This window comes from Schistocerca piceifrons, chromosome 2 (assembly GCF_021461385.2).
Source record: "Schistocerca piceifrons isolate TAMUIC-IGC-003096 chromosome 2, iqSchPice1.1, whole genome shotgun sequence".
Lineage (NCBI taxonomy): Eukaryota > Metazoa > Arthropoda > Insecta > Orthoptera > Acrididae > Schistocerca > Schistocerca piceifrons.
The window spans coordinates 958,409,392-958,430,388 of NC_060139.1; the positions used below are offsets into that span (position 1 = coordinate 958,409,392).

General features: G+C 38.5%; 1 protein-coding gene across 1 annotated transcript in view; it reads right to left on the bottom strand.

Moving 5' to 3' along the window:
• LOC124774921 overlaps positions 1-20,997 on the bottom strand; it is a 143,860-nt gene that overhangs the window by 93,547 nt on the left and 29,316 nt on the right. Inside the window, exons 4-5 of the mRNA XM_047249597.1 lie at positions 10,460-17,847; positions 4,335-4,555 (exon numbers count right to left, since the gene is read on the bottom strand). Of these exons, the coding sequence (XP_047105553.1) occupies positions 4,335-4,555; positions 10,460-17,847 (7,609 nt within the window). The remainder of the gene's footprint in view (positions 1-4,334; positions 4,556-10,459; positions 17,848-20,997) is intronic.

Below are 20,997 nucleotides of genomic sequence, written 5' to 3' on the forward strand. Positions count from 1 at the left end.
AATGAATGAGAGCAGCAGCATTTGCATAGTGTTGTCAATACTAATAGACAAGCAACAGTTAATGAAATAACCGTAGATCAATGTAGGACATATGACAAACATATCAATTAGGACAGTGCAGCAAAATTTGGCCTTAACAGGCTATGGCAGCAGACGACAGATGTGAGTGCCTTTGCTAACAGCATGACGTCGCTTGCATGCAACACCTCTCGTGAGCTCATGGCGATATCAGTTGGACCCCAGATGACTGGAAAACCATGGCCTGGTCAGACAAGTCCCCATTTCAGTCGGTAAGAGCTGATGGTAGCGTCTTACACAGACCCCACGAAGCCACGTACTCAAGTCGTCAACAAGGCAATGTGCAAGCTGGTGGTGGCTCCATAACAGTGAGGGAGCTCAAAATTGTTATGTCCGGCTATTTGGAGACTATTTGAAGCCATACATGAACTTCATATTCCCAAACAACGATGGAATTTTTATGGATGACAATGTGCCATATCACTAGGCCACAATTGTTCGCAATTGGTTTGAAGTGGTGGAGACCTACAGATTGGATATACTGGGACTGAGTGAAATAAGGTGGCCAGAATCTGAGGAAGTTGGAGCGCTGCTGTATGTATGATAGACAGGTGAAGATGCAATGTACAGAAACAGTGTAGGGCTCTTAGTATCTAAAAGCTGCAAAAGAAGTTTACTGGAGTGGAAGCAAATGTCACAAAGAATAACACCTAAATCCTTAAGAACAAATGTGTGAAATATCACTATAATCCAATGCTATGCAGCTACTGAAATGGTTGAAGGAAAATTAAAAGATGCATTTTATACAGACCTAAATGGAGTGCTTAGACGAACTAATTGTAGATACATAAAAATTTTAATGGGAAACTTGAACACAAAAGTCGATTTAGAAAATGAAGGGCTTGAACACATCATGTGTGTACACAGCATTGTGAACAGAAATGCAAACGGTGAACTACTGATAGATACATGCGCTGCGCATGACCTAGTCATTGTAGGCACACTGTTTCTATCTACAATATCTACATCTATACTCCGCAAGCCACCTGACGGTGTGTGGCGGATGTTTCCACATCGCAACTGCCATAATATAATGTGGGTCTTGCCATATCATGTTACTGAATATTAGATGGATCACACAGTCATAAGCCATACATTTTGACACACTCTGCTATGCATCAGAAATAAGAGAAGAGTGGCTGTTGGAGGAGATCACCAACTAGTTATGGCTGGGTTCAGATTGAAGATAGTGGCAAATAGAACAAAGCTCAATCACAGCAGCAAAAATATAGAGGTAAGGTTAAAAGACCACCATATAATACAAAGATTTACCCTTTAACTACAAAACAGATTGCAGATATGCTCTGACAAAAAATTTAAGCAGTAAGGAATTGAAACAGGTAGGCAAAATCTTAAAGATAGCTATCTATATGTTGGAGAGAACATATTAGGATTCAAGACACATCAAAGGAATGACTGGATCTCTGATGATACACAGAATGAAATGAGCTGCATGAAAGAACTAAAACAAAAGTTACAATTTTTTTTTTAGACGAGAGTGCAGAAGATTGAAGCACATAAAGAATACACGGAGTCAAACAAAAGAGTGAAAATGAGGATACGGCGAGATAAAAGGAAATGGATAGATGAGAAAGCACAGTTGGCAGAATGGCATCAGAAAGGAAAGATAAAGGAACAGTACAATATGAATGAAGAGCTTTAGATGTGAAGGACCAGTTAAGAGCAAGAATGTGGTGGTGATGACAAACCAACAGGCACAACCACGGAAATGGGAGGAGCATTTCAAGGAGTTGTCAAATTGTAAAGACAACCAAGACGAATAGGTGGGGGATGTTCCAGAGGAAGTCAAAGCAGATCAAGATATAATTCTGTAGTGTCCCACAATGAGTGAAATTAGGAGTGCTTTGAGACACCTAAAAAGTGCAAAGGCTCCAGGCCTACATAACATTGCACTGGAGCTGTTAAAAAAGCCCACCCCTTACTGAAGCATAATTAGTTTGCAGAGAAACTCCCAAGGAGTGGAAAAGTGGATTGGTGGTAAAGCTCCCAAAAAATGAAAATGTTTCAGACTGTGACAACTGGCATGGTATCACAGGATTAAAAATTCAGTTGAAAATTGACTGCATAAAGAACTGGTTGGTTTTCAGGTACAGTTGTGTTGATCTCATTAATACTCTTAGGATCATATCACAGTAAAGCAAAGAATTCCAGGCAACCCTGTACCTGGCATTCATTGATTCTAAAAAGGCCTTCAATTCTGTCGCACATGAAGTGCTGTGGCAGTTGTTGTGGAAGTACAGTATACCACAGAAGATTCTGATCATCAAAGATCTGTATGATGGCTACAAATGTTTTGTGCTCCATGATGAAAATGTCACAGATCCAACAGAGGTAACAGCCAGAGTTCGGCAGGGTTTTATTTTGTCACCAACACTCTTTCCTACTTGTCTCAGTTATGAAAAGAGTGACAGTGGGCAGGCTATGAGGAATCTAATGGAGGATCCATAAAGATTTGGAGGATATGGATTTCACAGATGATGCTGTTTTATTTGCTCAAAGGCTGACAGATATAAAAGCTAAATTAAGCCCACAGAAAAAAGCAGAATTTGCTGGGCTCAAGATAAACATACATAAAACAAAGAAAATGACAATAAATTCTGGGAACATGGACGTGCCACTGCTTGTAGGGGACCAGCAAGGGGAGACTGTCAATTCATTCTCGTGTCTGGGTAAAGTGATGACAGAAGATGGTGGAGCCAGAGCAGACGTGAAGAACCGCATAAAGAAGGCAAATGCTGCCTTTATAAGTGTAACCAATATGGAGAAACAGAAACTTCACATGCAAAACTAAAATTCATATTTTAATACAAATGTGAAGGCTGCTCTTCTGTATGGCAGTGAAAGTTGGAAAATAGATAAAAAGATAACATCATAACACCACAGTTAAAGAGCTTCACAAATAAATGTCTCTGGCACATAATGAATGTCTAGTTGCAGGAAAAAGTAAGTCATGAGGATCTCTGGAGAAAAACAAACCAGACACTTGTAGCAGAACATACATGTAAGAGAAAGTGGAAATGGCTGGGGTACACATTGAGGAAGCCAGATGGAGCAGTCAAAAAGAAGGCATTGGAATTAGAAGCTGGCCTAGAGGTACAGAGAAGAGGATGGCTGAAGAGGAAGCAAGGAGAGTTGGAAAGACCTGGGCAACACCGAGGGAAATAGCCAAATTTTCAAAATTTATCAAATTCTAAAACAGGTACATATTTAGAAGTTTAATGATAACTAGGTCCACAGCCTTCATGCAATTTTTAAATGATATCATTCTGCTTCTGGCTGTTTACATATCATTTATTGCAGTAAATAATGTTTTATCAGCCGGAAGCAGGATGATTTCATTTTTTTAAAAGTGACATATTACACTAATCCACCTTCAATTTTAATTTCAGGGAGGTTTTTTTTATCTTGTCTTGATGTTGCCGTTGTTGTTTTGTGGTCTTCAGTACAAAGACTGTTTTGGTACAGCCCTCCAAGCTAGTCGATCCTAAACAATTATCTTCATTTCTGCGTTAGAACTGCAAACTACATCCACTTCAATCAGCTTCTTGTATTCATGCCTTGGTCTCCCTCTACAATTTTAGCCCCCATGTCAAATTGACGAGCACTGAGATGTGTCCTATAAATTATTCCTTCTTTTTATCAGGCTGTGCCATGAATTTCATTTTTCCTCAATTTGATTTCAGTACCTCCTCATTAGTGACTTAATCTACACAACTAATCTTGCAGCAATGATGAATGATGGAGTGATTTTGAGTGTATTAGCAGCATGATATACACTGGACTGCTTCACTGCTTTCCAGAACTAAACACTGTTGCTCTAATTTTGTCTTGGACTTTTGCAATTTTTAAATAATGTCAACAATATTCACCTATGATAATAGGCAGGTAATCCTGTTAACAGCAATAGTAAATTCAGCATTGAAAGCATGCAGATACACTCCCTGCTCTTCCACTTCATCACAATTAAGAACTGGAGTGGAAGAACACATCCAAAGCAACTCTTTATCTTGATAATGTTTTGCAAAAATGTGTAAGCTCATAAATGAAACCCAGCAAAAGGAGTGCCCTCGACATCCATTACAAAGACATTAAATACGTAAGAGAGGGTTTTACTTTAACCCTATGCTGGAACAAAACCTGTAGCAAACTAAATCAACACCATTCCCAAACACTAAACTATTAAATAAAATGGACTTAACATCAAGAATTAACACTTTCTTTATATTTTATCTTACCTTGTTTTCCAATTTCTTAGCACGTTTGTATATGCGCTGATCTTCCTTTAACTGTAGAAAAGTTAATTCTTCAATTTTGCGTCTCTCAGCTTCTTCTTTAATTTTAATCTGGGCAATACGGCGAGACTGTCTCATTGGCAAATCTGAACTTGGCCCTGCATCAGATTTACTCTCCTCCAGAACTATGTCTACACCTACATCAAGCCCCAGTACTGTTGGTTCTGTAAAAATAGATATTACGTAAAACTGTATACTTCTGGTAGTTTTCATTACATATGTAAGAAAAACTACCTGTAATACGCAACATGAGGAAAAATGTAGATAGAACACTGCTTTCACCATGTCGCAGAATTTTATTTCATAAACAGTAGCAAAATAATCATTTTACAAGTATATTTATTAAAGTACTTCAAAGAAATAAGCAACAATTTGCAGTTAACCTCATGATATCACTGGTTTTTAGTGGGCAGAAAAAAAGAATGACGTGAGAAAATGATACGAGGGAGTTCCTACAAATGTCCAAGTACAACACAAATACAAAAAGATTGGTCAAATATCTTGTTGACAAGGTTGCCAGAGCCAGAACTCAAGCTTGGCTAGGGCATGGATAGTAAAGAAAATTGAACATACCTGCTTCCAAGGAATCATTGAAACATTCATCTTAATCACCTTAGAGGCACCCCAACCTAAACCTGGATGGCCAGACTAGGATGAAAGGTAACCCCTCCCAATGTCCACCCTACTTGGATCCATGTAATCCAATATTATTTATTGCTTCCTAGATTTTTAAAATAATTTGACAGAGAACTCTGAGCTCTTTAATAGATTTGTAGCTACATTTCAGCTGATCTCTAAACACTGTTCTCCAATCAGATGTTGCTAGAGATAGATGAATGAACCCTCAAAAAAGATACCATTACAATTACAGCATGCAACACTAACAAAATTTGAGAATGATAAAAGACGAATGATTAAGGAAAGGCTGATCAGATAACAGGAGGAGATCAATGTGAGAGAGATAACAGGCACAAAACTACAAAGAAGATCTGGGTGTACATAACTAAGGAGGAGGAGGCGGGGGGGGGGGGGGCTACTTTAGGTGGGGTGCACAAAATATATTTTTAATTTTGGAGCATGATTTTAAGAAGTCATAGACACACTGAAGTCCAGGAAAGTACTGAGTAACCAGAGGTGTAATCCTGTGTTTTTTTTTTTTTTTGGGGGGGGGTGGGGCTTTGAATGCCACAATTTTCAGCCTAGAACAAAATTTCAAAAATTGCTTTGAAACTGATGATGTTATCTAATGTACCAGTAGTACATAGGAAATTTTAACAAAATTGTGACACTCTGAAACAACAACAAAAATTTTTGTCAAAAAAGCAATTACAAAAACTTGCGCAAAAAAGTCAAAGTTAAAATATATCGCAAAAGTCCTAGGTAGTACAGTAGAAAAAACGTCAGACCACAAGTTACGAAAAAGGTTTAATGTAATTGTGAGAATATTTTATGAGTATAGTTCCCACCAACTTGAAAAATGTTGTTTTGAAAAAATAAGCATTTAAAGTTTCAACTTGTGTTTTTTAATATTAAAATTGAACAAATCTTTAACCTATATTAAAAATGAAGAAATTCCTCCAGCTGTATTTTATTTTGGCAACTAGTTTCAACATTGTAACATCATCATCTTCAGGCCCTGTCCTCCATTTCAACTACGGAGGTACGAAAAATCTTTAATCGGAAATGCTAGCACCGTACAGTTGTCTTTCTTTTCATTGATGTTGAAACACACTGATTTTAACAAATTTATATTGATTAACAATTGCTTTTCAAACCTTTTTCTATCACTGTAAATACGTTTGTTTGCTATTTTCAGGCACTAACATTTTACTTTTTTATATATAAAAAAAAAAGAAGCAAAATAACAAGTTAAACAGATTAAAGACAAGCATGTGTTTACCATAAAAGAATCAAGTTACGAAGAGAAATCTTATTGAGAATAGTATTTTAGTTGATTCTAATGCCCTCTGTGGTACTATCCAAAACAAATGGGAACCCTCTTCATTCGGTAACTATCATATTATTACAGTGGGTGCAGTCAAGTGCGGATGCGTCAGTCCCCGTGCAGTGAACCATGGTTTTAACATATTTTAACATTTATGGCACACTTTTTATGAATGAATCTTAAAAACAGACCCTCTAAGGAACATTCTAAGCCAATAAAAAAATTAAGCTACAAAAATTTTCTACCCTGTTCTACACCCTTAAAAAAATTGTGTCAGGAGTTACATTTTCCTGAGCATGAAAATTAAACACTTAAAAAAACCACACATAAAAATCTGTGTGTTTTTGGAAGGAAATACAGAGCCCAAGAAAAGCAAATCATCAATCTGGGGAAAAGATACATGTGGGAACACAACATTAAGATTCGACATAGATGAATACTTCAGATACAACATAGAATTATGTGCCCTCACGAAGTGGACAATTTAAGGCATTCCCTTCTGCTCACTATACTCATTACCGTCCATACTGTGTGTCACCACAATTCCTATCCACAGACATTTCTGTCAACAACTGTACAGCTTTGTCTCAACTTTATTGAACCATCATTGTACACAGATGTACATTTCTAACATTTACTTCGCTCATATGATCACCCAGGCCGCAATCAATACCCCCTGGTCATTTATTACATTGGTTACCTTTCTACTTATTATTTGTTTTCAGTAATTTTTTCAGTGCTGTGAGCCGTTTTCGACATCACTGTGCTTTAAGCATTCCTCTATGTTACCCACATGTACCATTTCTAGACAGCCTTCTTCACAGCAGTGCTACTGAACTTCACTCTTTTAATCCCAATCTTATACTGTACTTTTTCTGTAGTTTGATTCAACAATTACATACAAATGATGAACAACAATGTCTACTCTGTATTATATTTCAAGACTAAATGCTGCATCTTCACACATATTAGGCTACCTTCATCTGAATTATTTGCAAAATTCTCAAACCATGTTCAACATTTTTGTACTGTTTGTTAACCCAATGCTTTGCTACTTACTGAAGTAGTTTTTTATTTCCATCTCCTATTTTTCTGCTTACTTTCTATCTCAAATCCTCTCTCCCCTGTAATGATTTTTAATATACTTCCTACTACAAAAAAAGATCGCACTGCAGAAAAGGAAAATGTAAGTGGATAAAGGCCTCTTATCATCTTAGGTAATGAAATTAAAGCTCCAGCAGTATCTGAAATATGAGTTTTAATGTTAACCACACAGTATGCCTACGACTGTTTTCCACTGTATATGCTAGGCACAAATGGCATCACTGAATGCAGACTTTTTACATACTAAAATAAAAGTTCTGTAACACACAGAATGAAGGATGCAATATTAAACCAAAAGCCATGTTTATGAGAATATTTTTACTAGAAAGAGCACATAACCAGTTATTAGCATACCACTTAACAATGAAAGCGCATCATTTAGTTCCAATGTAATACATGTAGAGTAACATGGGTGAAGTATAAACAGATTGCCAATCTTCCTCTGGAGAAGTACGTGCTGAGTAAGTGGATTAAGGACAGCAAAGGCCCACCTTGGTTTAATAACAAAATTCAGAATATGGTGAGGAGGCAGACAACTGCACTTTTGGTTCAACAAAGAATATGCACATGATGAGAGGCAAAAGATAGAAAAGAAAAAATTCATGTGTCTGCAGAAAGGTCGACACGTGAGGTGTAGAACAACTTTCACCATGATACCCTATCAAAATATCTTGCTGAGAACCTGAGAGAATTCTGCTTTGTGCATAAAATCGATAAGTGGATCAAAGGCTTCTATTCTGTCAGAAAGTGAGCTTGCGACCAACAAGATCTTTGTCACTCGAACAGCAATGCATGGTGGGAGAGGCAACTGGGTGGTGGGCGTAAGGAGGAGGCTGGGGCACATAGGGGGAGGGATTGACAGGGTGGGGGTCAGGCACAGTAAAGTGGTGCTTGTGGGAGCGTACAGGGACGAGGTGGCTTAGCTAGGTGCAGTCGGGAGGTTAGACGAGGCAGGGGGGTTGGTGTGTGTGTGTGGGGGGGGGGGGGGGGGGAGGGGGGGGCGAAAAGAAGTAAAAAGAATGAGGGTGCATTGGTGGAATGGGAACAGGGAGGGGCTAGATGGATAAGGAAAATGAATAATGAAAGTTGACACCAGAAGAGTTATGGAAAAGTAGGATATATTGCAGGTAGAGTTCCCACCTGCACAGTTCAGAAAAGCAGGTGTTGGTGCGAAGGATCCAGATTGCATAGGCTGTGAAATAGTCACTGATATGAAGAACATAGTGTTCGGAGCTGTTCTCAGCAATGAAGTGATCCAGTTTTTTCTTGGCCACAGTTTGTTGATGGCCATTTATGACAAGAGACAGCTTGTTGGTTGTCATGCCTGCATAGAATGCAGCACAGAGGTTGTGGCTTAGCTTGTAAATCACATGACTGGTTTCACAGGTAGCCCTGCCTTTGATGGGATAGGTGATGCTTGTGACCGGACTGGAGTAGGTGGTGGTGGGGGGGGGGGGGGGGGATCCATGGGACAGATCTTGCATGTAGGTCTATTACAGGCATATGAGCCATGAGGCAACTGTAATGAGGGTTGTGTAGGGATGGACGAGAATATTTTGTAGGTTCGGTGGATGGCGGAATTCCACTGTGGAAGAGGTGGAAAGATAGTGGGTAGAACAGTCCTCATTTCAGGGCATGACGAGATGCAGTCGAAACCATAGCGGGGAATGTGATTCAGCTGATCCAGTCTTGGGTGGTACTGAGTCATGAGAGGAATGCTCCACTGTGGCCGGATGGTGAGAATTTGGAAGATGTTGGGTGGCTGGAGAGATAAGGCGCACGAGATCTGTTGTTGTAGAAGGCTGGGAAGTAATTACGGTGTGTGAAGGCCTCGGTGAGACCTTCAGTATCTTTCGAGAGGGAGCGCTCGTCACTACAGATGCTACAGCCACGTCTGGCTAGGCTGTATGGAAGGGACTTCTTGGTATGGAATGGGTGGAACCTGTCAAAGTGGAAGTATTGCTAATGGTTAGTACGTTTGATATGGAGGGAGGTACTGATGCATCCATCTTTGAGGTGGAGGTCAACACCAAGGAATGTGGCCTTTGGGTTAGAGTAGGATGACGTGATGCAAATGGGGGAGATGAGGTTCTAGAGGAATGTGGATAGGGTGTCCACAACCTCAATCCAGATCACAAAGATGTCATCAATGAACCTGAATCTGGTGAGGGGCTTGGGATTCTGAGCATTTAGGAAGGATTCCTCTAGTTGGCCCATGAATAAGTTGGCGTAGGATGGTGCCATGCAGGTGCCAATAGCCAAACTGTGGGAGAAGTATTTGTGAGTGAAGTGACTGGAAAAAAGCACAGGTGACTTCTGTATATAAGAATGGCAAAAGAACAGACCCACAATATTACAAACCTATATCCTCAACATTGGTTTGATGTGGAATTCTTAGAAATATTCTCAGTCTGACTACAATAAATTTGCTTGAAGTAGATAAGTTTCCATCCACAAATCAGCATGGATTTAGAAAGCATTGCTCTTGCCAAACTCAGCTAGTCCTTTTCTTGCATGATATACCATGAACTACAGATGAAGGGCAACTGGTAGATTCCATATTTCTAGATTTCGAAAAAGCATTTGACATGGTGCCCCTTTGCAAACTGTTAATGAAGATACAAGTGTATGGAATCGGTTTTACTCGAAGGTGAGTGTTCATCAGAGGCAAGGGTACCATCAGGACTGCCACAACAAAATGTGATACGACCAGTCTTATTCTCTACATACATAAACAAATGGGTAACAACTCACTGCACAGCTGACATGTTGCGTGATTGATAGGTACGTAGACAAGGCTGAAAACTTCAGCTTTTGGACAACCTGGCACTACAGCTCAATGGTTCAGTTGTATGGTGAGTTGTTACCTTTACTCCGTCCATTATTTGTAGTGTACCCAGGATATCTCATTATTGTTTTTAATGAACTTATTTATTTCCTCTATACACTGCAATGAATACCACACATAAAAATCTCGGAAAATGCAGCTATTAACTACAAGCTGTATAAAGTTACTTACTTCTCTGACCACGTTTATTCGTCTTTGCAGCATCTGATTGAGTATCACTGCTTGGCGGTGGGCTATCAACAGGTGTTCTTGTGCTGGAAACAGAACCAAAACTTTTTCCACGTCCTCCACGGTTTCCTCTGGTAGCTTTGCCACCTCTAGCACGTGCTTTGACTTTATTTCGTGCTCCACCTTTCCTAGCAGCACCACGAGCTTGAACAGCGGATCGATCTTGAGAGTCATCTGTCGAAATTTCTCCAAGCCGCATCTGTAACTGTAAGTTATCCCTGCAGCCATCATCACTGCTGCTCACCTCTACTGTCTCCTGCTTTCTAGGAGCTGTTTCTCTACTGGACCTTGTGCGTGTTTCCAATGCTCTTCTTCCACCTCGGGCAGGTTTTGTACGTTTCACATTACTCACTACGTGCTCGGGATCTGTATCTGCATCAGCATCACTAGGTTCATGTTTCCCGACAGGAGTCTTCACACTTTCAGCATTTGGACTTTTTACAAATCTCCCTGACCTGCCTCTTCTTCTTTTGCCTGCAATGACTGGTTCAGCTGTGTGTTTATTTTTGTTATCAACAGGTACATCACGCCTAACAGTTTCGTGGAAATCGAAAGACAAATTTTCATTAATGGACCTTGGTGATTTTATCTTCAGGCGAATGACTTCTACTGTAGGGATTTTCTCTTTAACACTACCACGTGTCTCTGAGGTAATTAGCTCACATTTCATATCTGTTGCTGTGGATTTTGGCTTACCTCTAACAGCATCAGTCAACTTACCATCTGCTGATTTTTTAACGGGGGCCCTTCCTGTATTTGAAGTACTTTCACTGCTTTCAGCAGCAGTAATTTTAATTTTTTCATTAACAGCAGGTTTACTTGTCTTCCCTTTATCATTAACTAGTTCCATTTCCTCAGGTGAGTCACTACGAATAGGTTCCAGAGGTGCCTTTCTCCTACTTCTAAGTTTTAACTTTATTGCAGTACCCTCAGAACTGTTTTTTGATGACTGTGATTTTTTGTGTTCATTGCTGTTATCTTCAAAATTTGTCACAGGCTCACATTCCTTTCCTTCAATCACTGATTCAGAGGTCTCAGGTCTACAGCTCTGTGCACCACCTTTTTTCTCTGTCTGATGTGTAGTATCCTCGGACTCTTTGACTTCAGGTGACTTGGACTTAGGTAATTTTACAGATGCAGCAGACAACTTATTTGTCTCCTTTTCTGGACATGTTTGTTCCCTTTCTTCAGAAGCATTTTTTTTCTCAGAAGTTGACAATTTCTGCTTACATTCTTTGGCAAAAGATCTAACTTGTATTTTCCCCACAATGGGTCTTTGATCACAGCTTTTTCTTTTTTCATCTTCTTCTGAAGGGACACATTTTGAAGAGGGCGACCTTGCATCAGAAGAATTTTTCACACAGTCTTTAGCAACCACTACTTCAGACTGACATTTTTCCTCGGAGGCAGTATCATTCTTTTTTTCAGTTACTGCATCACCTGAGCTTTCCTTGTTCACTGGAAGCTGTGTATGAACCTTGCTGCTGACAGGCTCAACCACTGACTTATCTTCATTCAGTTTCTGCTCAGTTATGGTGTCCGGTAAAACAGTCTCTGAAACTGGTGTGTTATCTGTTGCACCGCAGATATCACCCACTGAACTAGCCTCACTCAATCGTTCAAGTGGTACAACTTTAATTCCATTAGTAAAAGGTTTTTCTGCTTCTGGCTTTAGCACTGGGTATGTTAATGTGTCCAGTTTCTCCGAAGGAGTATTTTTTGAACTGTCTAAATTTTGTGTTTCTGATTTGGAACAAATAACAACCTCATCTATTGAACATTTACTATCTGGTACCTTTTCTTTGGCTATGTCTACAATTTCAGATAGTTTTACTTCCGAGAGTTTCTCCAGTGGCTTGACCTTCAGACCATAATGAATCTTTTCTTTTGGAGCCTCTGTTGGTGTTGGTAACTTCATGTCCAGTGGTTTCATATTTTCAGATACCCTGTCAGCCACATTTGCCTGGAAAGTTTGTGGTACAGTACATTTTTCAAAGTTCTGTGGTGTCAAGTTTTGTGAAACTGGAATTGTATTAAATTTCTGAGATACTCCCTGTTTCTTGATATTTACATTGCTCACTGATGAGTAATCTTTGGCCACTGCTTCATCACTCAAACTTTCAATAGATATATTCTTATATGGTGCACCTTTCACCAATGGAATTGCTTCACTTTTTAGTGGAGCGGATAATTCTGTTGCTTTCATGGTTATGTCAGGTGACTTGAGAGATAAATTTGTTCCATGTTTTGATGACGACACTGTTAGATCTTGTGGAAGGTTTTCTAATGGGTTGTCCTTGCTTTTTGGTGGTGGAACTACAGAACCTCTCGAAGGGACAGGCATTCCATACGGATAAGCCTTGCTTGTGTCATGGTCCCTATGAATATTAGACAAATCTTTCACAGTACTATAATAAGCCAAACTCTTATTTCTTATATTTTCAATTCCAAGTTCCCTTCTAGTTTCTGTTCTCTTGACATGCCTGTTGTCTCTGTGCTTTACTTCTTCATTTAACCTTTTACTCTCACCTTTCTCTCTCACTGATGTATTACTTGCACCTGATAACAATCTCATTTTCTCGTCATACAAGTGAGTGGCAGCATTAGCACCATATGGAAGATTAAAATGCCCCTGCAATTCAGCTTTATTGTGTAGTGGCACTCCACTGCCACATAACCAAGCTTGTTCCTTCACCGCTAAAGGTTCAGAAACAAAATTTTTTAGAAGTGACAATTCAGCTAGTTTGCTTACATCAGTTGCCTTCATTAAATTGCTAATATCAGCAGAGTCCTTCATATTCAACTTCTCAGCTGGAAAGGCATTAAATGTTTTTTCTATACCAGGAAGATGCATTTCAGGGATTTTCATCTGAGATTCCAACATTGTTTTTCTATCAGCAGCAAATTTTCCCATCATTTGTAAGTCTAGAGCAATTGCTGGATCAATACCTCTTCCATCCATACTTTTCTTTAACAATTCTAGTCCAAGTGATTCCACGTCTCTTCGTGATGCTATGTCATCAAACCTCTTAGCCAAGGAATTGCTGAGGAATGCTGCATCTGCAGGATTTTGACTGAGCAGTGCTAAATTCGTTAATTGCCTCAGCGGATCCAACATAGCACTTGGTAATGGAGGGAGGCCCATCTGATGAATGGCTTCAGGAGGAAACCCAAGATTGCAGTGTTTCTTTGGGATACTGGACGGTGGCTGAAATTCGACTGGTTTGCTGAAATCACTTGCTCTACTACCACTTTGTTTTTCTGACATTTTGTCTAAATTCAGTGGTTGATAATCTTTACTATCTAAAACTCGTGCATCAGAAGAAATGGCAGTGACTTTTCCTGGTGTTTTATGAGGATCAGGAATATTATTTGCCATAACCTCATCTATACTCTTAATTTGAGCAGTTTTCTGGTGTTCCCTAGCTGCCAGTTTGCTCATTATACCCATTGTTATACTTTCAACAGATTTTCTTCTATTTTTCCCCATTGCAGACACAGATTGCTGTGATTTAGCAGCATGTACATCTCTCGATTTTAAAGTACTTGGCAATATACTTATGTTGTCAGAAACTGATCGACCTCTAATCTTATCAAGCATACTATTCTTTTCAAGATTTAAAGGTTTTACAAACTCATCATCTGAATTCTTAGGACAATTTTTTTGCGAATTTTTTGTCAGTGGTATAGCTTCGATTGTCACAGAACTGTTACAGACAGAGAAATTTGAAATATTTCCCAAATGATCTCTAGCACTGGTCTCCAAATCGGCTTTTGTTGTATTTATGTCAGTCTTTTTATTTGAGTCAATCGTCGAAGCTGATATGTCAAGTGAATCTGGCAGGTATTTACCTTCTTTGAAAATTCTGTCCTCAGACAATTTATGTTGTACATGGGTAACTGAAGCACCACAGTCAATTTCATTCCCAGTTTTGAATTTATTCTGAGACAAGGCAGAAGCAGAAGCATGCATGTCTACTCTGTAAGTAGATAATTTGTTATGATTCTGAGAACTAACAATATCTGACTCTTTATTTGTTTTTTGGGCAAATTCTTCCTTGCTGGAATTTCTTGCTGTTTCCTTCTGTATTGGCATTTGTGCCGTACAACTGTTATTTGAAGGTAGCTCCAAATTCAGTGGATCATACGTGGCTGCACCAGCATGGGTTAGTGACCTATTTGTTCTGCTACCTTCACTATCACTTGTATCCCTACCACTTATCAGCTCTGACTTATGTGAGGATTTTATTTTACTTTCACTACTTTCAAGTGTAGTTGCCACACTATCTTCAAGTGATTTGCTTCTCATGTCAGACAAAACACCTGCTTTCAAAGACTCAACAGTAAGTTGTGGAGCTTTTATTTCTATTTTTCTATCGTGGGACACATCACTTTCTCTTCCATTGCTGTTAGTACTTGCTTTGCCACTTCCAGTTTCCTTATTGTTAGATATGCTGGACTTCATATCTGTTCTATCTGAGTATCTAGAACTTTCAGAAGGTGATTCCCGTAGCATGCCTGAGTGTTGAATAGAATTACAAGCTGTATGAGAGTCTGGTTCAGTTTTCCCAACTTTGACAGAGGCAAATTCAGACTGTTCCTTATCTTTGCATTCAGTGCCTTGGGTTGTCAAATCCTTAGACGCAGAGGAACTTGAAGTTTCAGTAACTGCTTTCCCTTCTGAGTTTACCTGACTTGCAGTCAGTGATGTCAATGGTTCAGAAACATAGGCACCAGCAATCTCAGTTTCTGTATTTCTAGGTAGACTGTTGGATTCTTTCACTTCTGGTTTAACATTCTCATTTGTATAAGAATTGGGGTTTTTGGCACCAGCTGCTTTATCTGAGTTCTTTTTTTCTTTACAACATTCACCTGATAACGAACTTTCTGGTTTACCAACATCCCACCTTGAAACACATTTGGGGAGACTATCAGCAGGAGAGTTATTAATTAGAGTAGAGGTCTCATGCGATTCCCCAACAATTTTTGTAACAGCCTGGGTATCAATGGCTTTACTGCTTGGTACACTTAACTCAGACTTATCACTGTCACCTTCTTCTTTTGCGGCACATATTGTGTCTATGCTCCATAATTTTGGTACATTTTTAATTGATGGTTGTTGAGCAAAATTTGTCTTGCTCACTTTCTCACCATCCTCTGGCAAACACTTTTTTGTAAGATCCACTGATGATGCAGAGGAATATGCATGGTTTGTATCTACCGGCTTTTCTTCATCAGTAATGGAAGTTACTGCAGATGATACATTAAGTTTGCCAACATTTTCCGCCATTTCAGGGCCATCAGTTTCAGAACTAATATTGTGCCCACGTTTTTCTTCTTTTAGTGTGCTATCAATATGTGGATTATGTTCTGTTGTATTTAAAAGGCCTGCCGTATTCAGTAGTTTCATATCTGTTGTCCTATTTGAACTGTCAGTCACAGTCTCACTGGTTGTTCCAGATAAACTTTTGTTTCTAGTTGTACTCTGACTTGCATTGTGTGTTGATACTTTCATCTCAGGAGGGCGTTCTTGATATGAAATAGGTTTGTTAGCCTCTGAATTGACTGAGATATCTGCAATACAACTTGATGGAAATGCTAATTGTGAATGCTGAGAGCTGCTTGCACCGCATTTTTCTCTGTGCAACTTTTTCTGGCTGTCTGATTCTTCCAGACTTTTGGATTTGGAGTTGATAACAGAAACATTTTCATCAGACACTTTATCTGGTGTATGACTCACTTCAAGATTACCACAGCTTGAATTCTCTGACACAGCCTCCTCAGATGACAAATTCTCTTTTTTACTCAAATCCATTGTATCTGCATTTTTTCCTTGTTCGTTATCATTACTATCTCCTGGTTTCACTGGATTACCTGTATCACATTCCTTCCCTGATCCTTCACCACTTATTACCATTATAGGTTCTTCTACAGCTTCACTTACTTCCAGATCACTTTCACTATTTTGTCTGTGTTTCATAGGGTTACCTGTATCACATTCTTTCCCTGCTCCTTTGCCATATATTAACATTATGGTTTCTTCTATAGCTTCAGTTACTTCCACATCACTTTCACTACTGTCTCCGTGTTTCACAGGGTTACCTGTATCACATTCTTTCCCTGATCCTTCACCACTTATTACCATTACAGGTTCCTCTATAGCTTCACCTACTTCTGGTTCAGTTTCTTTCTCTAAACTGGTTTCACATAAACGTTTAGCTGGTACTACATCATCTGTAGATGTGATACTTCTTTTTACTGATGTGCAACATACATCTTTATTGAATTCCTTAGGTGAATCACTGGCAGGTGCACCCAAAATAGTTTCTTCTTTTGAAGAAATGAGAGAATGTGCACTAGGTGAAGGTTTTGGGTCGTGAGATATGTCAGCGACAATCTTCGATTCTGTAGATGAAGATTGCTCATCAGTTTTTTGTTCCTCCTCAGATAAATTGTTGTCACACACTCTATTTTCAGATGTTATATAATCTGAATCTACATTTTCGTTAGATAGAGTTACATTACTATCTGCTAACACTTTTTCCCTACTTGAATTCTTGTTATCAGAGGAATCTGATGATCTTTCTACACAACTACTTTTCATGTCTTCAGACACTTGGATTTTCTCTTCTAATGTTTCACTTTTTTCAAAATTTGTGCAGGATGGTGATGATGAACTACCCTGTTTTACTTCAGCATCATGTGCAGTCCCTTCTTCTACCTTGATTTCCCCCTTTTCCTCTGAAAGAATTGCTTCACAAGCTGAAAGCCCTGCAGTTTCAGTTTTAATGTCTTCTTTCTGGTGTTTGCTATCACTACCAGGTTTAATGTCTTCTTTATGAAGTTTGCTATCACTGTCACATTTTTTATCTTCTCTCTCATCTTTGATGTCACTGCCAGGTTTAATGTCTTCTTTCTGATGTTCAGTATCACTGTCAGTTTTTACATCTTCTTTCTGATGTTTGATATCACTGCTAGGTTTAAAGTCTCCTTTTTGATGTTTGTCACTAACATTAGGTTTAACGTCTTCTTTGCGATTTTTGTTATCATTGCTAGGTTTAGTGTCTTCTTTCTGATGTTTGTTATCACTGTCATAATCAGAATCATCTTCCTCCAAGTCACTTGAAGGAATTTCTTGAAATTCTTCATCATTATCATCAGCATCATCACCATCACCATCTTTTGAACATGAGGATTTTGGCTGGCCAGTATCAGTTACCGGTTTGTCCACTCCAAGGCTGTTGCTATCTTCATTTACGACTTCTGATCCACTTCGAAATGGATCATTTGATGACAGCTGTGATATCAGTTGCACTAAGCCTTCTCGGTCACTGTAAAGAAAATAGCAGGGATTCAATGAAAAAACAACAAAGGAAAACTAGTTAATGTACTTTGCTTTAGGATTGACATTGAACCAACACCAGTACTTATCTTGAGCTATCATACATATCAAAATAGTATAATACTTTGAAAAAAACACTAGTCATCCTTTCAGAACAGATGCCCCAATTCGCTTAGTTCTCCAAAGGAGTACAAGCAGTTCCCATACAAACTAACTATAAGCAATAATTCATTATTTTTCCGATGCAATCTTCAACATAACAAAATATAGATGAAATAACAAAACTTTACAAGTAGTAAACAATTTGGTACTTCTGTTAAATTAAAAAGAACATGAAATCCCAAGTTTTTTAATTTTGCAGCACAGAGAATTAAAAGAAGGAAGAACATTACACAATGCCACCACAATGTAGCATGGACCAGACCAAAGGTTTTTTTAAGAGAAAAGGAGAAAAATGTAATGTAAACAAAGGAAACAAAAACACAAAAGATTAACAAAAAAGACATAATTCTACAGCCATGAGTGTACCCAGGATATGGGAGGAAATGGGGCAGGAGAGGGAGCACGAGGAGCTCGTATTTATTTCATATAAGTGACATGGGTGGAGGGAATGTGAAGAACAATCTTTACAATAGGTAACTCAAAATTATTAAAAAAAACTATGTTCATAAAACAACAAAAATACTAATGCTTCCAATTTATAATATGACCCACAATTTTTTAACTAAGAGGATATAGTTTTACATTGGATGGGAACAAGAATTAAACATTGCGAACTGAAGGAACATTGGTAATGGAATGGTTTAAAGCCTAGAGAAATTGTTCCCACTCATTCTGAAACAATTACCCTTGAACCAGATAAGATATTAGTCAATAGTCCCAACAAAATTCAGCACCTAATTTAACTTTAGATTGAAAAATAAAAGTTAATGCCACTACTTTTAAAGTAACAAGAGTTGATAAAATGTAAATTTTAAAACAAGTAAAACTTTCATGTTTTTCTAGGTTTTTGTCAAACAGAGAATTAATGAGTCAATAAGACAACTGGCAATGGCAACAGTCATTTTTTTAATATTCTGTTTGATGTCATCCAATGCCCCAAGTTCATTTGATTCCTCACTTTTGTTAATATTGCTATTGTACATGGAAATCTAACACCTGCAAGTTGTGGTGAATGGTTGCCCTGATTAGAGATTAGATTAGATTTAGATTAGATTAGATTAATACTAGTTCCATGGATCATGAATACGATATTTCGTAATGATGTGGAACGAGTGTATACCTTTTCCCATTAATAATGAATACTTGTCACCAACCTTCTGCCAAAATGTTGCTGGTAGTTTGGCTATACCTTATGTCTACTTTCAATGTACTGACCTCACAGAGGCCAAGAAAATAGTCTCAAAATTGTTAATAGAATCTATTACTGATGATAACTACTATGATCATACAACAACTATATGAACAGCAAAAGTAATGAACAGAAAAAGCAAAAGGACTGGAGTGTATTTGGGAAATTAGTTTTCAAAACAAAGTATCCATTGTGTCCGAAATTAGAACTTTATAATTTGTATGTATTATAACGGCAGTGAGGGACAGACATTAAATGCTGAAACAATTAAAAAAAGTGAGCAGTGTTCAGCAAGAAATCTAGAGATTCAAGGTCAGAATTATAAGATATGAGAAGAAAATAAAGAAATGGATCCGGGAACAAACTAGAGTGGAAAAAATAATTATCTTTGTAATGAAAATGAAATGGGTGCAAGTGGAATATGTAGCCAGGCAAAGAGATAGTAGATGGAGCAAAGATGTTGTTTATTGGATTCCACAGATAAAAAACTCTAATGCAACAACATATTGAATCAGAGAATGATCACTCTGGGAAGTAGGATGAAGCAGCATGGGTGTATCTTCAGGAAGCCTTTATCCACTGCTGAACATCAAACAGTCGATGATGACAATGGTGATGTAATAAATATTAGAGAACTAATCCCAGGTCGGGAACCACAGACCTCGAGCCATGTGACATTTTCAACTGCAATTAGAATAGTACAGAAATAGTTTTCAGACTGCACAAGAATGCCCCTTGGCATACGTACTACTTGTCAATATTCATTACATGTTGACTTTCTTCAAACTGATACTGAACTGGTGTGTGTGTGTGTGTGTGTGTGTGTGGGCAGGGTGCAATTTTGGTTTGTAAATATCTCCCCCCCCCCCCCCCCCACGTCCTAAATTTCAAAAGCAAAGATAAAAATGGGGTGAAGAGGAAAAGACGACGCAGCTTTAATTTCCATAATCTTATAAAATATGTTTTGCCCAAATCTATGTTGTTCTTCCCTTTATAACACAAACTGTTTTTTAATTAAAATGTTGTTTAGTAGATGACATACCAACCCATATGCATATCTATCTAAGTTTTAAGAGCAGAAATTTGAAACCTTGGCTTATCCTGCACATTTCTCAATATACTCATCAAATGAGTTCTTACCTGTAAATTACGCCACTTGTCAAAGTATATCCCACCAGCCTATCAATAGTAAATTTTTAAAAAGTGGTGTATTTGATGTGAAAAGGCGGTTTCTGGCTGATGGAGGAGGCAAAAAGGCAGCTTAGGATTTAACATCTTGTCTACATTACAGATGGAGCACAAGCACAAACCAGAGAAATACGGGGATAGAAACTGTTTCTATTCTTATCAAAGGAACCATTCTGGTATCTGACTTATGCAATTTAGAAAAACCATTGCAAATCTAAATATTGATAGCTGTAGGGGAATTTGAAGCCAGTTCCTCCCAAACACAAATTCAGTGTCTTAACCACTGTTCCAATTGGCTCAGTGTTCAAGAGAAGTGTTCTACTAAGCTAAGAAGTATGTCATGACATTTATCTGCAGCCCCCCCCCCCCCACCTACTCGAGGCAAATAATTTGGTGTCTTCTGTACATATGTTTAAGCTCCTTAATGATGTCTCCCTGGTGTCAGGTGGTACAGGTAGTCATGGATGGATACTTTGGTCAAAATATGTCCCTATTATGGGGGCACTCCACAACATACATGATGGACAGAAAACTGTGCCAAATAGTTGGAATGAAGCACAGATCACACCAATCTACAATATAGGTGGGAGAAGTGATCTA